At 35.0% G+C, this 18412-nt stretch overlaps 3 protein-coding genes across 4 annotated transcripts; 1 reads left to right on the forward strand and 2 right to left on the reverse strand.

Annotated features, from left to right (window-relative positions):
- Nucleotides 1–1001: 1001 nt before the first annotated feature.
- LOC140961169 (histidine kinase 5-like) lies at nucleotides 1002–7333 on the forward strand. Of its 2 annotated transcripts, XM_073419493.1 has the most exons (14): nucleotides 1002–1167; nucleotides 1397–1534; nucleotides 2223–3075; nucleotides 3245–3301; nucleotides 3382–3609; nucleotides 3976–4069; nucleotides 4157–4363; nucleotides 4463–4593; nucleotides 4682–4731; nucleotides 4825–5180; nucleotides 5287–5390; nucleotides 5539–6294; nucleotides 6707–6883; nucleotides 7047–7333. In XM_073419493.1, the coding sequence occupies exons 3-14, from the start codon at nucleotides 2359–2361 to the stop codon at nucleotides 7167–7169; spliced, it is 3000 nt and encodes a 999-aa protein (XP_073275594.1). In that variant the 5' UTR covers nucleotides 1002–1167; nucleotides 1397–1534; nucleotides 2223–2358; the 3' UTR covers nucleotides 7170–7333. The 2 variants fall into 2 exon arrangements, with proteins under 2 accessions (XP_073275594.1, XP_073275593.1); XM_073419492.1 differs by lacking the exon at nucleotides 1002–1167 and having other exon boundaries at nucleotides 1200–1534.
- Nucleotides 7334–10539: 3206 nt separating this feature from the next.
- On the reverse strand, nucleotides 10540–13374 carry LOC140962194 (transcription initiation factor TFIID subunit 10). The gene is made up of 6 exons (XM_073421085.1): nucleotides 13111–13374; nucleotides 12963–13027; nucleotides 11328–11390; nucleotides 11150–11207; nucleotides 11020–11070; nucleotides 10540–10846 (listed from the first exon to the last, which is right to left on the reverse strand). Exons 1-6 carry the CDS (start codon nucleotides 13210–13212, stop codon nucleotides 10766–10768), a joined length of 420 nt encoding a protein of 139 aa, XP_073277186.1. The 5' UTR covers nucleotides 13213–13374; the 3' UTR covers nucleotides 10540–10765.
- A 399-nt stretch (nucleotides 13375–13773) lies between these two features.
- On the reverse strand, nucleotides 13774–18361 carry LOC140962193 (uncharacterized protein At1g32220, chloroplastic-like). Its single transcript, XM_073421084.1, has 10 exons — nucleotides 18284–18361; nucleotides 17250–17382; nucleotides 17057–17145; nucleotides 16626–16681; nucleotides 16469–16524; nucleotides 15913–16006; nucleotides 15044–15123; nucleotides 14575–14617; nucleotides 14223–14314; nucleotides 13774–14099 (listed from the first exon to the last, which is right to left on the reverse strand). Exons 1-10 carry the CDS (start codon nucleotides 18328–18330, stop codon nucleotides 13920–13922), a joined length of 870 nt encoding a protein of 289 aa, XP_073277185.1. The 5' UTR covers nucleotides 18331–18361; the 3' UTR covers nucleotides 13774–13919.
- Nucleotides 18362–18412: the final 51 nt, after the last annotated feature.

Raw genomic sequence — 18412 nt, forward strand, 5'->3', positions numbered from 1 at the left:
AGAAGAGATGTCTGAGTCCGATTCCAGGTGATATGAAGAAACCTCGTTCCACATATAACTAAAAAAAAAAAAAAGACTTGCTAATTTTCCCCAAAAAATAAAAAATAAAAAGAGGAGGGCTTTGTGAGCGTCACATGGAGGAATTGCGATTATGACACGAAAGCCATAAACATGAGGAAAGAAGGAATATAACTTAGTTGTACATTTCATTAATTACTAATAATTAATACTAAATTGGTGTATTAACATCTAATCATAACCTTTTCATTCAATTATTTTTTTAAAAAAATAGTGCTTCGAAATGCTCAAGGAGATTCCTTAAATCATGATACCTAAATTCATCGTCTTATCAACAACGAGAGGCTAATTTTTCTCACAATTATGCAAAATCAAGAAATAAAAATAATAGAGAGTTAGATAAACTTAATTGATAGATTTAATTAACCTTTATTAAAGTAAGAAAAATATAGATTATAATCCACTTTTATATTACATCTGTTAATCTTACAATCTGCTCAACTATTTTTTTTTAATCATAAATGTGACCCTTAATATTAAGTAACTTATTTCGTCATTAAAATGTTATTTAAAATCCGGTGGCTAGTTTTTATAATTTCCATAGAAGGTCGTTATCGTTTTTTAGATGCCTTCTATTATTATTATTAGGCATGTGAAGATATTTTATAATATTTTATTTTACGAATGATTTTGAATTTTCTTCAAAAAAGTCTGTATAATATATAAATATATCATTCGCAAAATAAAATATTATAAAATATCTTATATATATATATAGATATATACCAGTAACTAATAAGCGCTGCGCGTTTCCACAGTCGCCGACATATCGTAACCTCGTACATGGCGGGGATGAAATCCGGAGAAAAATCCTCTCTCTCACTACAGACTCGCAGAAACACACTCTGCTCCCGCATACTTTGTGTTGATTATTAATACAATCATTTCATGTATAGATATGTGTGTAAACACTCAAATATATAAATATTTACACAGAAACAAGAGTTAGAAAGTCGCCCCATTTCACCATGAATGCGTACCATGAATAGAACCAAGAAAAATTACGCACAGGGAGCACGTAATTTACGTGTGTTTATGCGTGAGAGAGACGTACATTGTTGAACAGTTGATAAGCAATATAGAAGAAGGGTAAGCAACCACTTTCTTGCAATATTTTTCACCTCAAATGCACATGGATTCTTGAATTTCTTACTATTATCTCTTTCTGCCACACACAAAGTTTCCATTTTTGTTTGGGGTTTTTCTTTTTTCTTTATTTTCAACGGCACATGCAATCCTCTGAGTCCTCTTACCAATATACATTTTCTATTCGCTCAAAAAACTTGGCCCATTAGTATTTTTTTTTCCTTTGTCTCAGCACCCCATAGAGATTCTTTCAGATCTGCAGTGAAAAGTTTTGGGACGTTAATGTCAATGAACTTAAGCTTTCGTTCTTCTTCAAGTAGAGAAGTGAATATCAAATAGGTCTTCGAATCATCAAAGGTCAGCTTTTCAGGTCAGTTTGATTTGGTTTTTTGCACGGGTTTATGAGTTTTAATCTTTATTCTGATTGGCGATGCGTGTTTTTCACCATTATCATATCATTGCTATGTGCTAATAGAGAAGATCGTTGAATCTGAGTTAATGAACCTCTGATTTCAAGTTTCTCGTGTTTTCATTTTCGATGCCTGCTAAAAGAACTGAGGTGTTTTATTGAACTTTTGAACTCGATGATTACATTCAAATTTAGAGCTTATTTGGTTTTATTTTCTGGAATCAAAGTCAACTATGAACGGGGATGAATCAGAAAGAAATAAACAACCTTGATTAAAGGTTCTGTTCATTTCATTTGAATATAATGGAAGTCAAACTTTTTTTTTTTTTTTGAAAAATAGAAGTTCATATCTTATATATTTTAAAAATTTGTGATCGAACTTTGTTGGGAGAAGGGTGTGGATTTTGACCAAACATCACAATTCTTTTCTTTTCTATGTTGTTTCACGGGTGGATTTTGTTCAAAGCATTGGAAAATTTTGTTTCTTGATTAATTTATCGAATATTTTTCATCATTTCTGCTATATTCGAAAAGGGACGGCTTTTTTCCATTTTTGTAGTTTTAGTCTAGTTTCTACTTCTATTTTCCTACACAACTTTAATTTGAACCATCAGAAATGTATTTCTTCTTTTTTTTTGGCAATGTTCAGGACATAAAAACATCACACCGTGGCAAGAATCCAGCCTTTATGAGATGTAGTAATTGAGTTTGTATGGTTTCATTGAATTCATAGTTAGATCGATAGTGGAAAGTCGTCCCTTAGATTTATTAAACTGAACTTGAAAATGGGTTGTGAGATTGAGACTGATCAATCGGAAGACATGGACGTTGTCCTATCTTCGATGTGGCCAGAAGACATAAATGAAGCTGGGAGGCAATTTAATGTTGAAAGGCCAGGAGCAGATCAAGATATGTTGGAAGAGGTTGTAATTAATAAGGAACCAAACATAGTTGATTTTAAGCGCCTCATGGAGCTAACGAATTACAGTGACAAGGGTAACTGGCAATTGGCAAATTTAGTTAAGAACTGGGAATATAAGCAAGCTAATGCAGTGCGCCTTCTCAGAGAAGAGCTGGACAACCTTAACAAACAACAGCAAGAAGTTGAACTCAAGAAATTGGAGATATTGGAGGAGCACCGGTTCGAGCAAGATGGATATGGTGGCGATAAGCGCCCCATTTCTATCCTTGATGAAAATTTGAAATATTTATATCAAGATTCTCCTCAGAGGAAGAATACTGTTATTTTTCGAGATGAGAAAGTAGAAGTGGATGCTGAATATAACAGTATAATTTACTGGAAGCAACGTGCCATGAGTTTGGAGAAGCTTCTGGAGGCTAGTATTCTAAGAGAGCAGGTGTTACATGAAAAACTTCAGGAAAGTATCGAAAATCTTGAAAGGCAATCCTCTCCTGTGGCGGAATTATCACAGGTTTTGGCGAGAGCTGACAATTTCTTGCATTTTGTCCTCCAAAATGCACCAGTTGTGATAGGACACCAGGTATGCCTTTTGTATATATTGCGCAATAGCTTTACTCTGTTTCTTTTTTTTCGAGTTCAGATTAAAATGTTACTATTCATTTGGTTTCAAGAATCGGGCCATATCTTTTACTCATCTTACATTTAATGCAAATCATCTTTTTGGTTTTTAATTAAATATGTATTTACAGGATAAAGAACTGCGGTACCGATTCATCTTTAACCATTTCCCAAGTTTGCGTGAGGAGGTAAACTATCCCTGATTTCATAAAGCCTATTCAAGAAATTTATTATTTAATCGTTCTCAAACTTTTAGCTGTTTTTACAGGACATAATAGGAAAAACGGATATAGAGATCTTCAGTGGCGCTGGTGTAAAGGAATCTCAAGATTTCAAAAGAGAAGTTCTTGAAAGAGGATTACCAGCAAAGAGGGAAATCACCTTTGAGACAGAGCTGTTTGGATCGAAAACGTTTTTAATTTATGTGGAACCTGTTTTCAGCAAAGCTGGAGATACAATTGGTGTAAATTATATGGGAATGGAAGTAACTGATCAGGTTATTCCACTTTCTGAATATTTGAGATGCGGAATCTAGTTTAACCACCAAACACTCTTTTTACAATACACCAAGCAATGATCAGTGGGCTGCTCGTTGCTGTCATAAAGGGGAAAGAATCTTATTTTCATATTTTGAATGTTACAGTGTCATTGTGTAACAATAGCAGTTTCCCTTGGGTGGTTACAGTCGCCCGTAGTCGTGAGGCTATTTATGTGCATAGAGTTTGAAACATGGTGCTTACATTGTCGTGTTGTTTAAAAAAATTGAGTTACACTATTGTCACAGATGTAGCTTTTGGTATAGTGCAAGCGCTTCACCCTATGACTTTTGTTTCTTACTCTTGTGGTTGTGGTTGTGCCACAGGTGAGGAAAAGGGAGAAGATGGGAAAGCTTAGAGAGGAAATGGCTGTGCAAAAAGCCAAAGAAACGGAACTCAACAAAACAATACACATAACAGGTTATACGAAATTCATATCATATACACAAATTCGTATGATTTATAGTTAAAACTCGACTACATTTGTCCTTTCTATTAATGTCGCAGAGGAATCGATGCGGGCAAAGCAAATGCTAGCAACCATGTCTCATGAGATAAGATCTCCACTATCCGGAGTCGTTAGCATGGCAGAGATTCTTTCCTCGACTAGACTTGAGAAAGAACAGCGACAGATGGTGAACGTAATGGTATCTTCTGGTGATTTAGTTCTTCAACTGATAAATGACATCCTCGATCTCTCCAAGGTGGAATCAGGTGTGACTTTGTACCTTATCTTAGCAAATCTTATTTAGATATGATAAAATCCGAATAGATCAATCTGTATTTACAGAAACTAATTTCATACTCTTTTAGGAGTTATGAAATTGGAAGCTACAAAGTTTAGACCACGAGAAGTAGTAAAGCATGTACTCCAAACAGCAGCAGCGTCACTACAGAAAATATTAACCTTGGAAGGAAATGTAGCAGATGATGTTCCCGTGGAGGTAATGGATCCTCTTAACTTGAAGCTTGTCGAGAATGGGCAGGCCTATTTGGTTGTAGGTAGTTAATGAGAGAACTCTTGAAATTCAGGTTATTGGAGACGTACTGAGGATTCGCCAAATCCTTACAAACTTGGTCAGGTAATAAAAGCTTGAAACTTTCTTTGGATTCTATCTATGTTCTATAAAGTCAAACTACGTTGTAAAAGATTTCTAACGTTTAATCTTTAACAGCAATTCCATCAAGTTTACTCATGAAGGAAAGGTTGGAATCAACCTTTGTGTGGTCACTGAGCCGCACAATGTGATCAAACAGGACTCTCAGAAGATTTCTTCGAATCAAACGACTGTCACAGAAAGAACTAGGAATGATTCATCTACATCTCGGGGAAAATGCGATCAAAATGGCAATAAATGTGGACCTGTGGATTCTGAAGATATGCATCGAGACAGTAAACTAAGTGGTAATCCCAGTGGACCGGTAAAACTTTCGGTTCTAATGGAAGAAGATGAAGTGATTCACCCCAATACCGAAGAAAGAGTAGTATGGATTCGCTGTGATGTCTATGACTCAGGGATTGGTATACCTGGTACGTACTTGAATTGGCGTTCGAGTTTCTTGAATAAACATTAATTACATTTAGTAAATGTAAATGCCGATATATTTTACAACCCTTTTCAACCTTCATGGAACAGAAAACGCTATACCAACTCTGTTCAAGAAATACATGCAAGTTGGTTCGGATACTGCTCGAAAGTATGGAGGAACTGGATTAGGCCTTGCAATCTGCAAACAACTGGTAAAATTGTCTGAATCTGCGAAATATGTCCCTTCACAGAAATTTTTTTAATCTTTTGTTTAGGGAATCTAGAATTTTTTTACCAATCTTTGTTCATTTGAAACCTCAAAAGGTAATTCTAAGCAGTAAGTATTCTATCATTTAACAGGTTGAGCTCATGGGTGGTTATCTTACTGTATCCAGCGCAGAACATTTTGGATCAACATTCACCTTTATCATACCTTACAAAGTTTCATCGGTCGATGATGGTTCAGATGACCCTGATGAATTATCAGATATAGAAAACCAAGATGTAGCTGACGATGATGATTCAGGCTCAGGTGTTTTTGTGTTTCAACCACGAACTTTGGGTTCTTTAATTTTGTCCCAAAGTTCTGGAAGGATTCAAAAACTCACAACAAATTGTCTTGGATTTAATGCCTCGATTAAGTGTAATGGATTGTTCGAGGATTCGTTGTCCCCTTCTAGTAACATTACATATAAAGAGACCAGTTCGGAAGAAGATACCTGTTCGGCTCAGACTATATCTGAACTTGATGTTAGCTTATGTCAGAACTTGGATTTGGGTAATGCAAATTCAGCCGCGACATATGAACAGAGTAGCAGTGAAATGGATGGTAGAATACAAAAGCATACAGGTGAAGTCTTGGAGACTAGTGTTCACTCGGAAACATATCAGGCACCGGTTCAAACTGAAAGAAATTCCGAGTTTTCTTCTAGTAACAGTCCTGAAGTTCTGAAATCTGAGGTGAAACCAAAGATTCTTCTTGTTGAAGATAACAAGATTAATGTGATGGTAACAAAGTCGATGATGAAGCAGTTGGGCCACAACATTGATGTGGTGAATAATGGTGCAGAAGCCGTTCGTGCGATTCAACAACAAGATTTTGATCTGATTCTGATGGTAAGATTAAACTATTGTTAAAGTATGAACACTATTGTTACTTTTATCTCACATAAAGCTGAGGTTTTAAGAATCAGAAAAAGATGTGTATCAAGCAGACACGATCCTATCATATTTCATCAAGGTGGTCTTGGTGGTTATTTCTCAGCATTTGGTGCTGCCCAATACCAGGACATACATGTATGTCTTGGATATTAGTTTCGAGTATATAGTCCTCATTATCTAGATTACTGTGAGGAGGCTTGTTCAAGTATAAACAATTTTGTTAGACCACATTTTATGAGTTTTGGCTTTTTGGAAATATAGTTTTTAGCACTAGAAGAATGTTCAGATCAATTTTGACACTTGAAATTCTTGCATGTATCTACTGTTTTGAACACAACCCAAAAAATGTGAAATTTTTTTCCGCTAGGATGTATGCATGCCAGTGATGGATGGTCTTCAAGCTACAAGATTGATCCGATCTTTTGAGGAGACTGGGAGTTGGGAAGATGCAGTTAAGGCAGGAATTGATCTACAGTCGCCACCATCACATTCTTCACCAAATTCTGGACTAGAAAAATCAAGAAAAAGGATCCCTATCATTGCGGTAAGCACTCGACTTCTCTTAGACCCAACTGCTATTTTCTATATCATTCAACATAAAGTTACCTAGGTATAAAGTCACCACACATGCTAGTACAAATTGTTTTTAAACATCCTCAATTGGGTTTGAGTTGTTTTTCAGAAATATGAATGTTGTTCTTTTGCAGATGACTGCAAATGCATTATCAGAGAGTGGCAACGAGTGCTTTGCAAATGGTATGGATTCATTTGTGTCGAAGCCGGTTACTTTCCAAAACTTGAGACGATGTCTAAGCCAATATTTACCATAGTCAAAGTTATAAACATGCGTGAATCTTGTAAATGATCTAGCTAACAAAGTTTTGACGTCAGTATAAAGTGTTTGTTTTTTTAAAAAAGAAACTCAACAATTAGAGTTTCTGTTAATGTACACAGATCTTTCATTGGAGGAAGATTAGAGGAAAGTTTTGAGTTGTAAAAAAGTTGACATATATATTATGCTCTAAAAAAGTTGGAATGTTAGAGGACTAACATTTATGAATTCTTTTCATCAAATGAATGCCCTTCTTGCCTGCACTGCACTCATTTTGGTTTGGTTATTTTCTATGTTTCGAAACAATTATTTAACTCAATTTTACAATAATAATGTAAGAACAATGTTGAAATTATATATATACTACATGATTCATTTGAGGAACAAGCCACTAGTAAGACTAGCAACAAGCATCTATTGCTCTTAAATTTCATGGATTATAACTCGATCTTTACGATCAGTCAGTTATAAAAATAAATTTTGACCAAAATGATTCTCCCAAATTTTGCGGATTATATTATTTCAATATACTCCATCCATATATGCATGACGGATGTGTGCTATAAAATTTAATGATTATGGTAAGCCAACTTTTTGCGGTAGCTTAAAGCCATTATTGGTTTCCTTCATATATAACACGCATGTTCGCTTATGAGTGCAAATTAAAAGATTTATATATTGATGAGTATTTAAACACCAATTCAATATTATTTGCAGAAGAAGACGATTCAGAGATGTTGTTCTATATAAACAAATAAGTTGTCGCTTATAAAACATTATATAACCTAATTGAAATCACTACATATATATTGTATCTTTATAATTCTTTTTTCTAAGTATTCAAAGAATGGATCTAATGATATGAATTCAAAGATTTTGAAATAGATTATTGGAAGATTAAATTATATTCAAAATCGATTTCATTACTATGATTTCCCACACAAGGATAACAAAATCTTGACCAATTTTTTACATTTGAAAGAAAATATTGCGAGATTCAATACAATTTGTCATCTTTTGTTCATAAAATCAGAAGGCAGGATATGAATTTAATTAGAGGAATCCAAATAATAATTATTTCTAGCCATAATATTACAAACACAAGAAAAAAAAAATTTAAACTCCATCTATANATTCGACATCTGTTGTTAAATAATGGCAGAGGGAAGAAAACAAACAAGAGGCCGCCAAAGAATCCCCATGCAACTAATCGAGAACCAAGATGATCTTTACGCAACATTCTCGAAACGCCGACTGGGAATCTACAAAAAAGCCACTGAATTATGCACTTTGTGTGATGTAGATATCGGCATCATACTCTTTTCTCCAACTGATGTCCCTTATTCTTTCTTCCATCCGAGGATGGATAGTGTTGTTTTCAGGTCGATGAACCCAGATCAGCCTTCATCAGATTTTGACCGCATTATTGATTCTCATACTAATGGGAGGGTTGAAGGGATGAATCGGGAGCTAGACAGGATTATAGCTTCGAAAGACGCTGAAAGAGTACGCTGGCAGCGCGCCATGGACGAGATCAGAACTCGGAATATATGGATGCGCCAGCGGTTGGAGACGTTCACCAGAGAACAAGCTCTGGTGTGGAGGGCATGGTTCAGGGAGTTCAAGGCTCGGGTTACTCGGCGGATCGAGCAGATTAAGAGTCAGGCGTCGGGTTCAGCGATGCCTCAGCTGCCGCCCCCGGAGGCTGGAGAGAATGTGGAGGACATGGTGATTGCGAATGGAGCTGAAGCTGCTGATAATCTTTATCAGCCTCACATGCCGCCGGGTCAGTTCTATTATCCTGGACAAACGTCGAACGACCCGCACCTTGGCGTCGGAGCTCCTTCCACTGATCAGTACTATTATCCTCCTCCTCCTTCTCCGGAAGGGCAGAATCTGTTCGCCGGTGGTCCTTCTCAGGAGATTAATTTATGTCCACCGGGTGGTGCTCCGAGTTATAACCCGTACTATGTGCCACCCCCACCGCCCGATTTCTCGACTGCTGACGGAGGTGATGTTCCTGGCCAATTTTATGTTCCTTTTCAGCCGCCTGATTTCTCGGCGGCTGCTGGATCTGATGGACCCGGCCATTTTTACTTCTCTCCGCCGCCGCATGATCCAGGTACTGGTGGCGCGTCGAATCAAGATGAATCTGGCCCTTCCAATCAGAAGGACGATGACGCTTAGTTGCCTATTTTTATTTTTTTAAAAAAATTGTTATTTAGTTCTATGTATCTCTCTCGTTTTAGTTTCCATTACGTTTTTTAATGTATTTTTTCGATGTGATATCGTGTATAATGATATGTAAATATTTTTTTATGATAAATGATTAAAATTATAATAATTCGAAATATATAAGACTGAAATTGAAGTTTGAAATTATAAAAATATCAAAATCGTAAAACGATAAAATTATAATATAAAAATTGCATTTTTTTCCAAAATGTTAATGTTTATTTTTACTAATTTGTAGAATTGTGAATTTGTATNAATAATATAAATATACAGGTCATATATGGACTTATTATTTGTACAAGGTAAAAAAAAAAGGTGTAAATACAAAATAAATGTTTAATAATGGTGTTTTAAATTCGAATTATGTTTTTAGTATTGTTATATTATGTCAAATTTCTTTGGCATGCTAGTTGATAATTTTGTTCACAATTATGGCCTAAAACTAAGACAATTAATTAAAAGCTAAAGTTTTTCTAAAAAACTCACCAATTAAAAACTTGAAAATATTCTGCCACAGTATCTTTTTTTTCCCTCTTTCCAGATAAACAAATACATAAAATATTTATAATTTTATATCAGTACTCATTCACATGAAAATGCTTGCATACAAGAGTTTTTTTGTTTAATGTCTTGTTAATTTTCTATAATTAAAAAAAAGTAAATATTACACCTAAATTTAAAACTATATTAGATTATTTTATGAGAATTTTTTTATATAATCATGATGATTTATAATAAATTTTGAATGAGATATTTATTTAAACCTGTAAAGATTTGAATAAATAATAGTTTTTTTTTTCAAGACTTGCATTAAATAAAATACAAAATACATCATGACATCAAAATTAATTATTAACAGTGGTTAATGATTATGGTAGAGAAATTTCAAATAGAGAACGGATAATTTTTTTATTAATATAATTAAAAATAAATAAACAGAATAAAACATTTTACTTGAACCATTGAAGCAGCGTCAGGAGACAAGTGGCCAAAGAGCAAAATAACATTCAAAATTTGTGAAAGATAAAACCATACTTGTATATACAAGATATTCAGGTATTGAATATATTCTATGCAAAAAATACAAGCCTATTTGAGCATCCCAGAAGTAATAATCTTTTACCCTTGCTATAAAAAAAATGATATTTTGGATAAGAAAAATAAATTCCGAGTACACTGCATCCTCGAATTGAACATAGGATCTCCGACACCATATTATAATGTGCATTCTACTGCAAATCATTTAAATTTGACAGGGAAAATACTTTAATGGAATCAAATGTAGCTTAGATATTACAGCACAACATTAAAATTTCAGATTCAGATGAATCTTATGTCAACCCAGTAAAGCCCCGTTGCTCACTCGTCTCTTGGAGCAGAATCTAACCCAGCAGATGGACTGTCAGCAAAGTATTCTTGATGTTTGACGTTAACACCATACTGCAAATTAACACAAAAACAGTTCAACCAATATAAATCACGTGAATGTGAAACACATTAGTTGATTCATTTTTTAATACAACAAAAGGATCAAGGATTAAACATTTACAAAGACGAGCAAGTTGAATACCATGCCAGGAACACATGAACGTAAATGAAATTATAGTGGTTACCTCCCGCAAAGCCTTGGAAAGATCCTCCATGGTCAAGACAAGACGCTTATCCTGTTACCAACCAGGCTTTAAAAATTGTAGATAACCATAGGAAGTAACTAGTAAGTGATACCAAGCACCATATGCACACCTTTTGCTGCTTATCTCTTTTGTCTTTAACTATAGATGACTGTCTCGCTTTGCAATGCCTGAAGATAAATATTATTCCCATAGCATTATTAATGGGAAGAACGAAAATGGAAACGAAATTTCGACCAAAAAGAGATACATTCACAATGACATCAAGTTACATAATATGGAGAACATACTGAAGAGCATCAGTAGCAACGTCTGCGATGAATTTCTGAGTGGCAACTGCTACCAGCCTCGTCCTGAGAAAAAAAAAGGAGGCTGTGAAAAACAAATCCTATGCATGCCGATGAACACAGAAGTGATAAACAAAAGGCCCAAAAAAACTGCGAGTGTTTTCATCATTAAATTTTTTCTAAAAAAAACAGGGAAGCATGTGACATAAACAAGTTAAAGAGTAATCGATGCCAAGTTGAAAAGTTAATAGGTGTTATTGGATTACTTCTTAACTCCCAAAACAACACCCAATTGATAGATTCCAACTATTACAGTAGTTTACAAAAACTCATTGAAGGTAACCTAACAAGTAACAACTAAGTAAATATGTAAAGAACAAGCATAAGTTTCTAAAGGCAGACACTATAAGTTTCAGCCATTATTTTGTTGATTCATGTCATAATTTTTCATTAATTTTGTCTACTTTCCAAAATAATAAAGACTGAAACCAACATAAAACAGATATATTACAATTTTTTTTGCCACAATACTTCGTATCACTTTGCCTACAAAATTTCCATTTTAATCAGTTATGCTACACACACACATATGTATATTTTCATAATTGTATTACTTGGCTCCTCTATAGAAAACAGCATCACTTTCCAAATTCTAAACAATTATTGAAATAATATCAATGTTTATAAATAAATAATAAAACGGAGAAAACAAACAAGTATTTGATAACTTGTTTCCATTCTGATTTCTAATTTATGCACCTCATGATACTAGACGACAAACTCAGCAGCATGACTCGGACAATAGAAAAGCCACGAGATCAATGTAACTTCACTGGATAATACAGCTAATTTCAGCTATTGCCAAAGTTGATGGTATCAAGAAATTATGACAAAAGTAAAACGAATTTCTAGCACAAGGGACACACAATCAGAATAAGGCATGTATTTCTAGCACAAGGTACCATTGCTCCAAATATGTATGCTTCAGAAAAATATTAATACGCTGTTTAAATGGATATGACACGGAACTCGTGGGTATGCTGTGATAATTTCAGTGAGATGGTGCAGGAAATCCATGTTGAAACGGTCTCCCTGAAGCCAGACATTGTCCGACCAAATGCATGAATATCAGCTAACCAAGATAATTATAGCTAATGTGGCATCACATCAAAATAAGGCTAATGGAAAAAAAGCATATTCCAAAATCATCAGATGCCGTAACTATCCACTTTTAACCTTGTCAAAGTCATGTACTGTGCTGAATATCAGCGCAGCACTCAATAGAGATCTACATCTCTAAACCAGACAAGCTAAAAAGAATCAACAATTGTGAAGAGCGAAACAAGTGGTGGGTACGGTACACCCTACGTCTCATCACGAAATTGAAAAAGAAACACCAAAGAGTAACCTAAAATTAGAAAAATAATACAGAAATATTCATTATTTTACCTCAAGAAGAAGTTCAACAATCAATCAGTGGATAAAAAATAAGTAAAAGATGCTTCGAAAAATGAAAAGAAAAACTGTACGATGGCAGCAATTAAAATTGAAAAACATAGGCATGATCACCCACATGGAAATTATTTTATTTTCCTTTATTCCAGGTAAAGTAGAGCAAGAAAGGGGAAGAGTACCTACAATCGGACATCGGGACACTGGAAGCCGCTTTTTGCCAGGTAATGTTCCACCAATTCATCAGGTATCTGTACATTAATATAAAAATTGTAATCAATTCAAAGAAAATGAAAGCATAATCGTATAGTGAACTAGATGTAATGGCTATCACCGTGGGGGTGTAGTCCATCAAAGAGGCGAGGAAATCGGTGAGCGCAGCATCATCGTCATGGCGGCCGTCATTCGGTTGCTGCTGGCTACTTTGGCTGTTCATCGTTTCGCTAATTATCCTTGTTTACCTGTTCTATGTGCAGCGCGGAGTACACCGGAGATAAATAGGGCAAACGCAACGTCGTAAAATCTTCAGAAAATTGATCAGCTACGATTATTTCACTCGGTTGTCGGGTTTTACCCGCAATCGTAATGAACCCGAATACACCTCTAATGAATCTCTTATTTGTAAAATTATTAAATTTGAAATGAGAGGAAAAAAAAACAGTTTGAGAATAAATTTTTAGAGTATTATAAAAAAGTTTATAATTATATTGATTTTTAATTAATTTCTAATGCTCGATCATTTAATTAGAAAAATCACCATTTATTGATTAAATAATTTATTTATTTATTTTAAGATTTTTAAAAAATCAAATTTTATAATATATTTGTAATTTTATTATGTGACCTAGGAAGATACCCGGCTACAAACAACATCATCCTTCTCAGAATTCAGAGGATTAATATAAGACATTTCAAATATTCATAATTTCGTAAATTTTTGTTTATATAATAAAGAAAAATGGGAATAGGAAATTATCAATGTTTAAGAAAAAATATATAAGAATAGAATGATGTTTTCTTTGCGGCCAAATAAGCTCATAGAACAAACAATACTTTCATCATTCTTGATCACATGACATGACCAGCCAGCTACGGTTTAAAAATTTATTCAATCCTCTCTCTACACATGATAGATGATCAAAGCTATGCATATCTCTGCTGACTATACCGTAATATTCCATAGACGTCGACTACGCCTGGTGGGAAAACTGGATCCGTCGCTGCCCTCACAGCAACATTGGCAACTGCAGTGACACTGACTGGAGGGGTGAAAAGGGGTCCAACCAAGGGGACCTGAATCAGTGGTCTAGCATGCTGCAGGACCTGCAAAATTCAAGAAATGTCATGAACTCGTGCTTGGAACTGCCAAGGCATTTTCTTGTCCGTCAGGATGGTTCAATATGCAGTATGGGAAAACTGAGAATGCTAAAGTGACAAGAATAATACCATCTCCAGTGGAGAACCAATCACACCAAGAGGCAACTTCATTCTCCCAACACGCCGTGTTCCATAAATAAATCCAGGCCTCAGAATTACTCCTAAAACCCAACTCCGGTCGCAAAATTTTTCATTAGAGCCACGAGTCTTTTCTAAATGCTAAAATTAAGCTTGGTAACATCACAAGGAATCTAAGTCACACGAATCTTTCAATTCAGAAATTAAGACAAACAGGCCTAAGAATTGAATAAGCATGCTGCAAACATCCTCATTGAGATCAAGAGAGCATTACATGAGATGTTGATATGATTTTTTTCATTGTTCTATATACAATATTTTCTGCAGGATATAGATAGCTCACCTCCATATGGATATCTAACTTGTAATTCTGTCTCAGATGCTCTCTGCATCACATTGAATGCACAAAAATTAATAGGGAGGACATAAAATATAGCTATGAGGGCATATGGCACGTGAAATTCTAGTCAACTTTGAATGCATCTTCCCTTCTACTATTAATGAACACAAGCTTTTCTAGTTGCTTCCAAGCTTTGAATTTATCTCTCCTGTTTTCCCTAAAGCCATGTGACAATTAGTCTTGCCTACTCACCCAAAGATGGAAAGCTGTGGGGGTGAACCAACAAAATTACCTCGTGGTGAAAGTGAAACTATTGGTTTCTAGTATTTAGATAGAAACTGGGGGTGGGAACCATACTGAGCACATGTTCGGTAAAATCATTGATTAAAAAAACACAAGAAAGTAAAAAATATCCTTGTAGCAACAATAACTTCACAATTGGTACACCAAAAAGGAGGATTTTTGGCAATACCTTCCCTTCATAATATCCTCGAAGCACGTAATTCACCACACCAAAGTCAGCAGCCGATATATACACAAATCTCTTTACACCTAAGAGTATGAAGAAAGAAAATCTTAATACATTTTTATATTTGTATTTGATCTTCCCTAATGAGTAGATGAAGAAGCAGTAATCATATGTTGTGCTAAAATTATTTTTAACTGATTGCTTTCACAAGGAGTTCCAGTTACGTATTTGCTGAGAAACACCATGTTTGTCAAAATTCAGAATCCAAAAGAAAAAGATTTGGAATTTGCATAAAGCAGATGGATTTCTTCAAATTATGGCACCAAATCCTTGGCAATACTGAATCCAAACATAATACTAAATTTTGAACGCTGTAACAATAAAAATAATATATGCCTAATTGCACTATTTCACATTAGATAGTTGACATCATATAAAACTTCTGACTGCAATATAATAATTCGGCTTTTCTCACCAAAAAGACCCATTTTAACAAGCGACTATACATAGAAGTTTTCGAGCCATTTTAACCAACTACACAGAATTCTCTTTTATGTTCACGAGTGATGTTTCCCTCTAAAAAAAGATAAAGAAAGTTAGAAAACACATTTCAACCTTCCAAACTTCCAATGAACTGGAAGTAGATGCAAATAGCACGCAGGCATAGATGTATACAATAGTCATAATGCCAAACGACAAGTTTAATTAATGCTGAGCACAATTTAAAAAATGCAAATCATAAAAAAAAAGTTTGTGAGAAGGTTAAAATAGAATTTCATCATTTATGTCAGACACTCCGTTAAATTCGCAATAACTAAGAGTGTGAGAACGAACAACTGAACTATCAAGAAGAAAACGTTCAGTGGTAATACCTTCTTCTGAGGCAGCTCTTATAGCATTGATATTTGCAGTTCCATTGATTTTGTACATTTCCGCATTAGAACCAAAACCACCAACACAAGAAATCTGCAGAAACAGAACGTTGAGCTATGGAGAAAGGAAAACGTGAAAAAACGAGTTGACAAACTTATCAGCCCCTGGCAAGTATGAACCAGTGGGAAAATGGAAAAATAGATAACAAAGGAAATAGCAAATAAATCATGGAAACAGTTATCAGATATGTTGGAATCAAGAAGGAAATAAACCCACCACCCTCAGACTCTCAAAATTTAAACAAGGACGTTTGACCAGAGCATGCATAACTCTGAAGTTTCAAGTCCAAAGTCACTCAAATATTAATTTTATATACTGTTTAATTTTATATTACGATAAGTAACAACGTACAATTGAAGTAACTCCCTTCAATAAGTCCCTCCCTAAATTCAAACGAGAACATGTTGAGCTGAGTATACCTCTGAATTCAAGGTCCAAAATCGCTCAAACAAGCTACATATGTTTAATCATATATCACAATAAATGAATACATACAACTGAAGTTACTCCCTTCAAGACATCCTTCCATGAATCCATTGAGAAAAGGTTACCTTCAAGCAAGTCAAAAAGGAACTAAAATGACTCTGAAGTCTCTTCACTAAATGAAAACAGGAAAAAATGGTGAATATAAACTTAATAGCGAGAAGTAAACCTTGATGCCAAATCATACTGTTAGCCCAGGGTTCTCCAATCGAGGATCCACCAGATCTGCAAATAACATAAATTGGTCGGTCAGGACCAGAAGAATCAAAACCAAATAGAAAGTTCAGAAAAATTATGCAAGAAGATCAATGGGAAGGTAACTCCAGAAAAATTATGCAAGAAGATCAGCTAGCGCACACCCTTTTTGAAAAAAGTAACTCCAGCTCACGAACAACTGTTGAAGCAGTTACACTCATCACAAAAATACGTTGCTAGGCATTCCCTTGGAATTTTGGGGGGAGAAAAAAGAGACAGACGAAAGTGGAACCCCCTGAGACTCATCTCTCTCTATAACATAAACTTTCTTTTTCAAGCGGTCATCCTCAAACATACTTAGCAATCAGACAAATCAAGGAGACAATCTTAAGTGGAATATAATACCTGCTGAGGCTAGAAACTGTTAAACCACGACCCAAAGCTTCCTTGCAGATATGAGAACCAACAAATCCATTTCCACCGAGGACAAGCAACTGAATTATAAAACCATAAAATCCAGAATGATCCCATCGACATATAACAAAATATTTTCTGGCCTGGTGACAGTAATTTATACCATTGGAATACAAATATATACCTTCTCTGTTGGAGGTGGAGGGACATGTATCGTCTCTGCTTCATCAACTTTATCGGTTTCGGGAGGAATGTTATTGTTGAAAGGCTTATCAGAAACAGTGGACAGAAACCGCCCCTTTCTTGACACAGCAATTCTGAGGTTGAAAAGATGTTATTTGAAATAAAATGAACCAGAAAAGAAAAAAGAACAGATCCAAATAAAAGGGGTAAGAGGAAGATAAAAGAGACAAAGAAAATGCAATATTATTACCAACGGAACACTCGAGGAGATGCACAAATCACTCGACTCATACAGCTTATATATGACAAATTCGCAGTTGTTAGCACTTGGCCTTCAGTTATATGCATTGGTTTCACTTTAGTTTGAGCACGCTCATAGTCAGCCTCGAGTCCTTGCCTACCTTAAAAAAGCCAAAGCTGCAGTCTTATTTTTTACTCACTTCCGTTTTTTCAGAACCCAACTGAAAGATGGAACTACTAGTTCAAGCTCTGTCCTTAAAAAAATAAATGAAAGAAAGGGACAAGATGGGAAACTGGTTGAGAGCATGAACTTGAACTACCATCGGTTTCAACCAATGCAGATGAATCTAGATTCAGCTTCTAGTTATCGAAGGAAATACTGAAACTTTGGCAAAGGAAAATGAAAATAAAACCAAACAAATTAATTCGCTAGCTGGTGTAGGAAATGAAAATGCAAGTGAATATCCTGACAAAGAAATCAATTATGCTGCTAAAAGAGAGTATTTCTCGGTGAAATAGTAAATGCTCCATTTTGCATAAAGAACGATAATCAAGAAGGAAAAATGCAAGTAATACCAGCAAACCACAAAACAAAGAGGGCAACCCCTCAACCGGCATATTGGTCAAAAACCTATTAACACATAGAACAAAAGCACCCCCAATCAACACGGCAAAACAAAACACAAAAATAATTGTTTTCGCCTCTTTCCCATACAAAATATAAGAGAGAAAAAATAAACAACGAGGAATCAAGAAAATCCAGAACTGGGCAAACAAAGAAAACGATAAGCTTACGAGGATACGATGGAGGAGAGCTTTGACCGACGAATCAATCGAGACATTGTTACTCCAGAAAAGATTAAATCTTTTCGCATGCTTATGGACGACTGCTCGCTCCCCTTTGTGCATATAATGGAGTTAAAG

The sequence above is a fragment of the Primulina huaijiensis genome, chromosome 16 (genome assembly GCF_012295235.1).
Source record: "Primulina huaijiensis isolate GDHJ02 chromosome 16, ASM1229523v2, whole genome shotgun sequence".
NCBI lineage: Eukaryota > Viridiplantae > Streptophyta > Magnoliopsida > Lamiales > Gesneriaceae > Primulina > Primulina huaijiensis.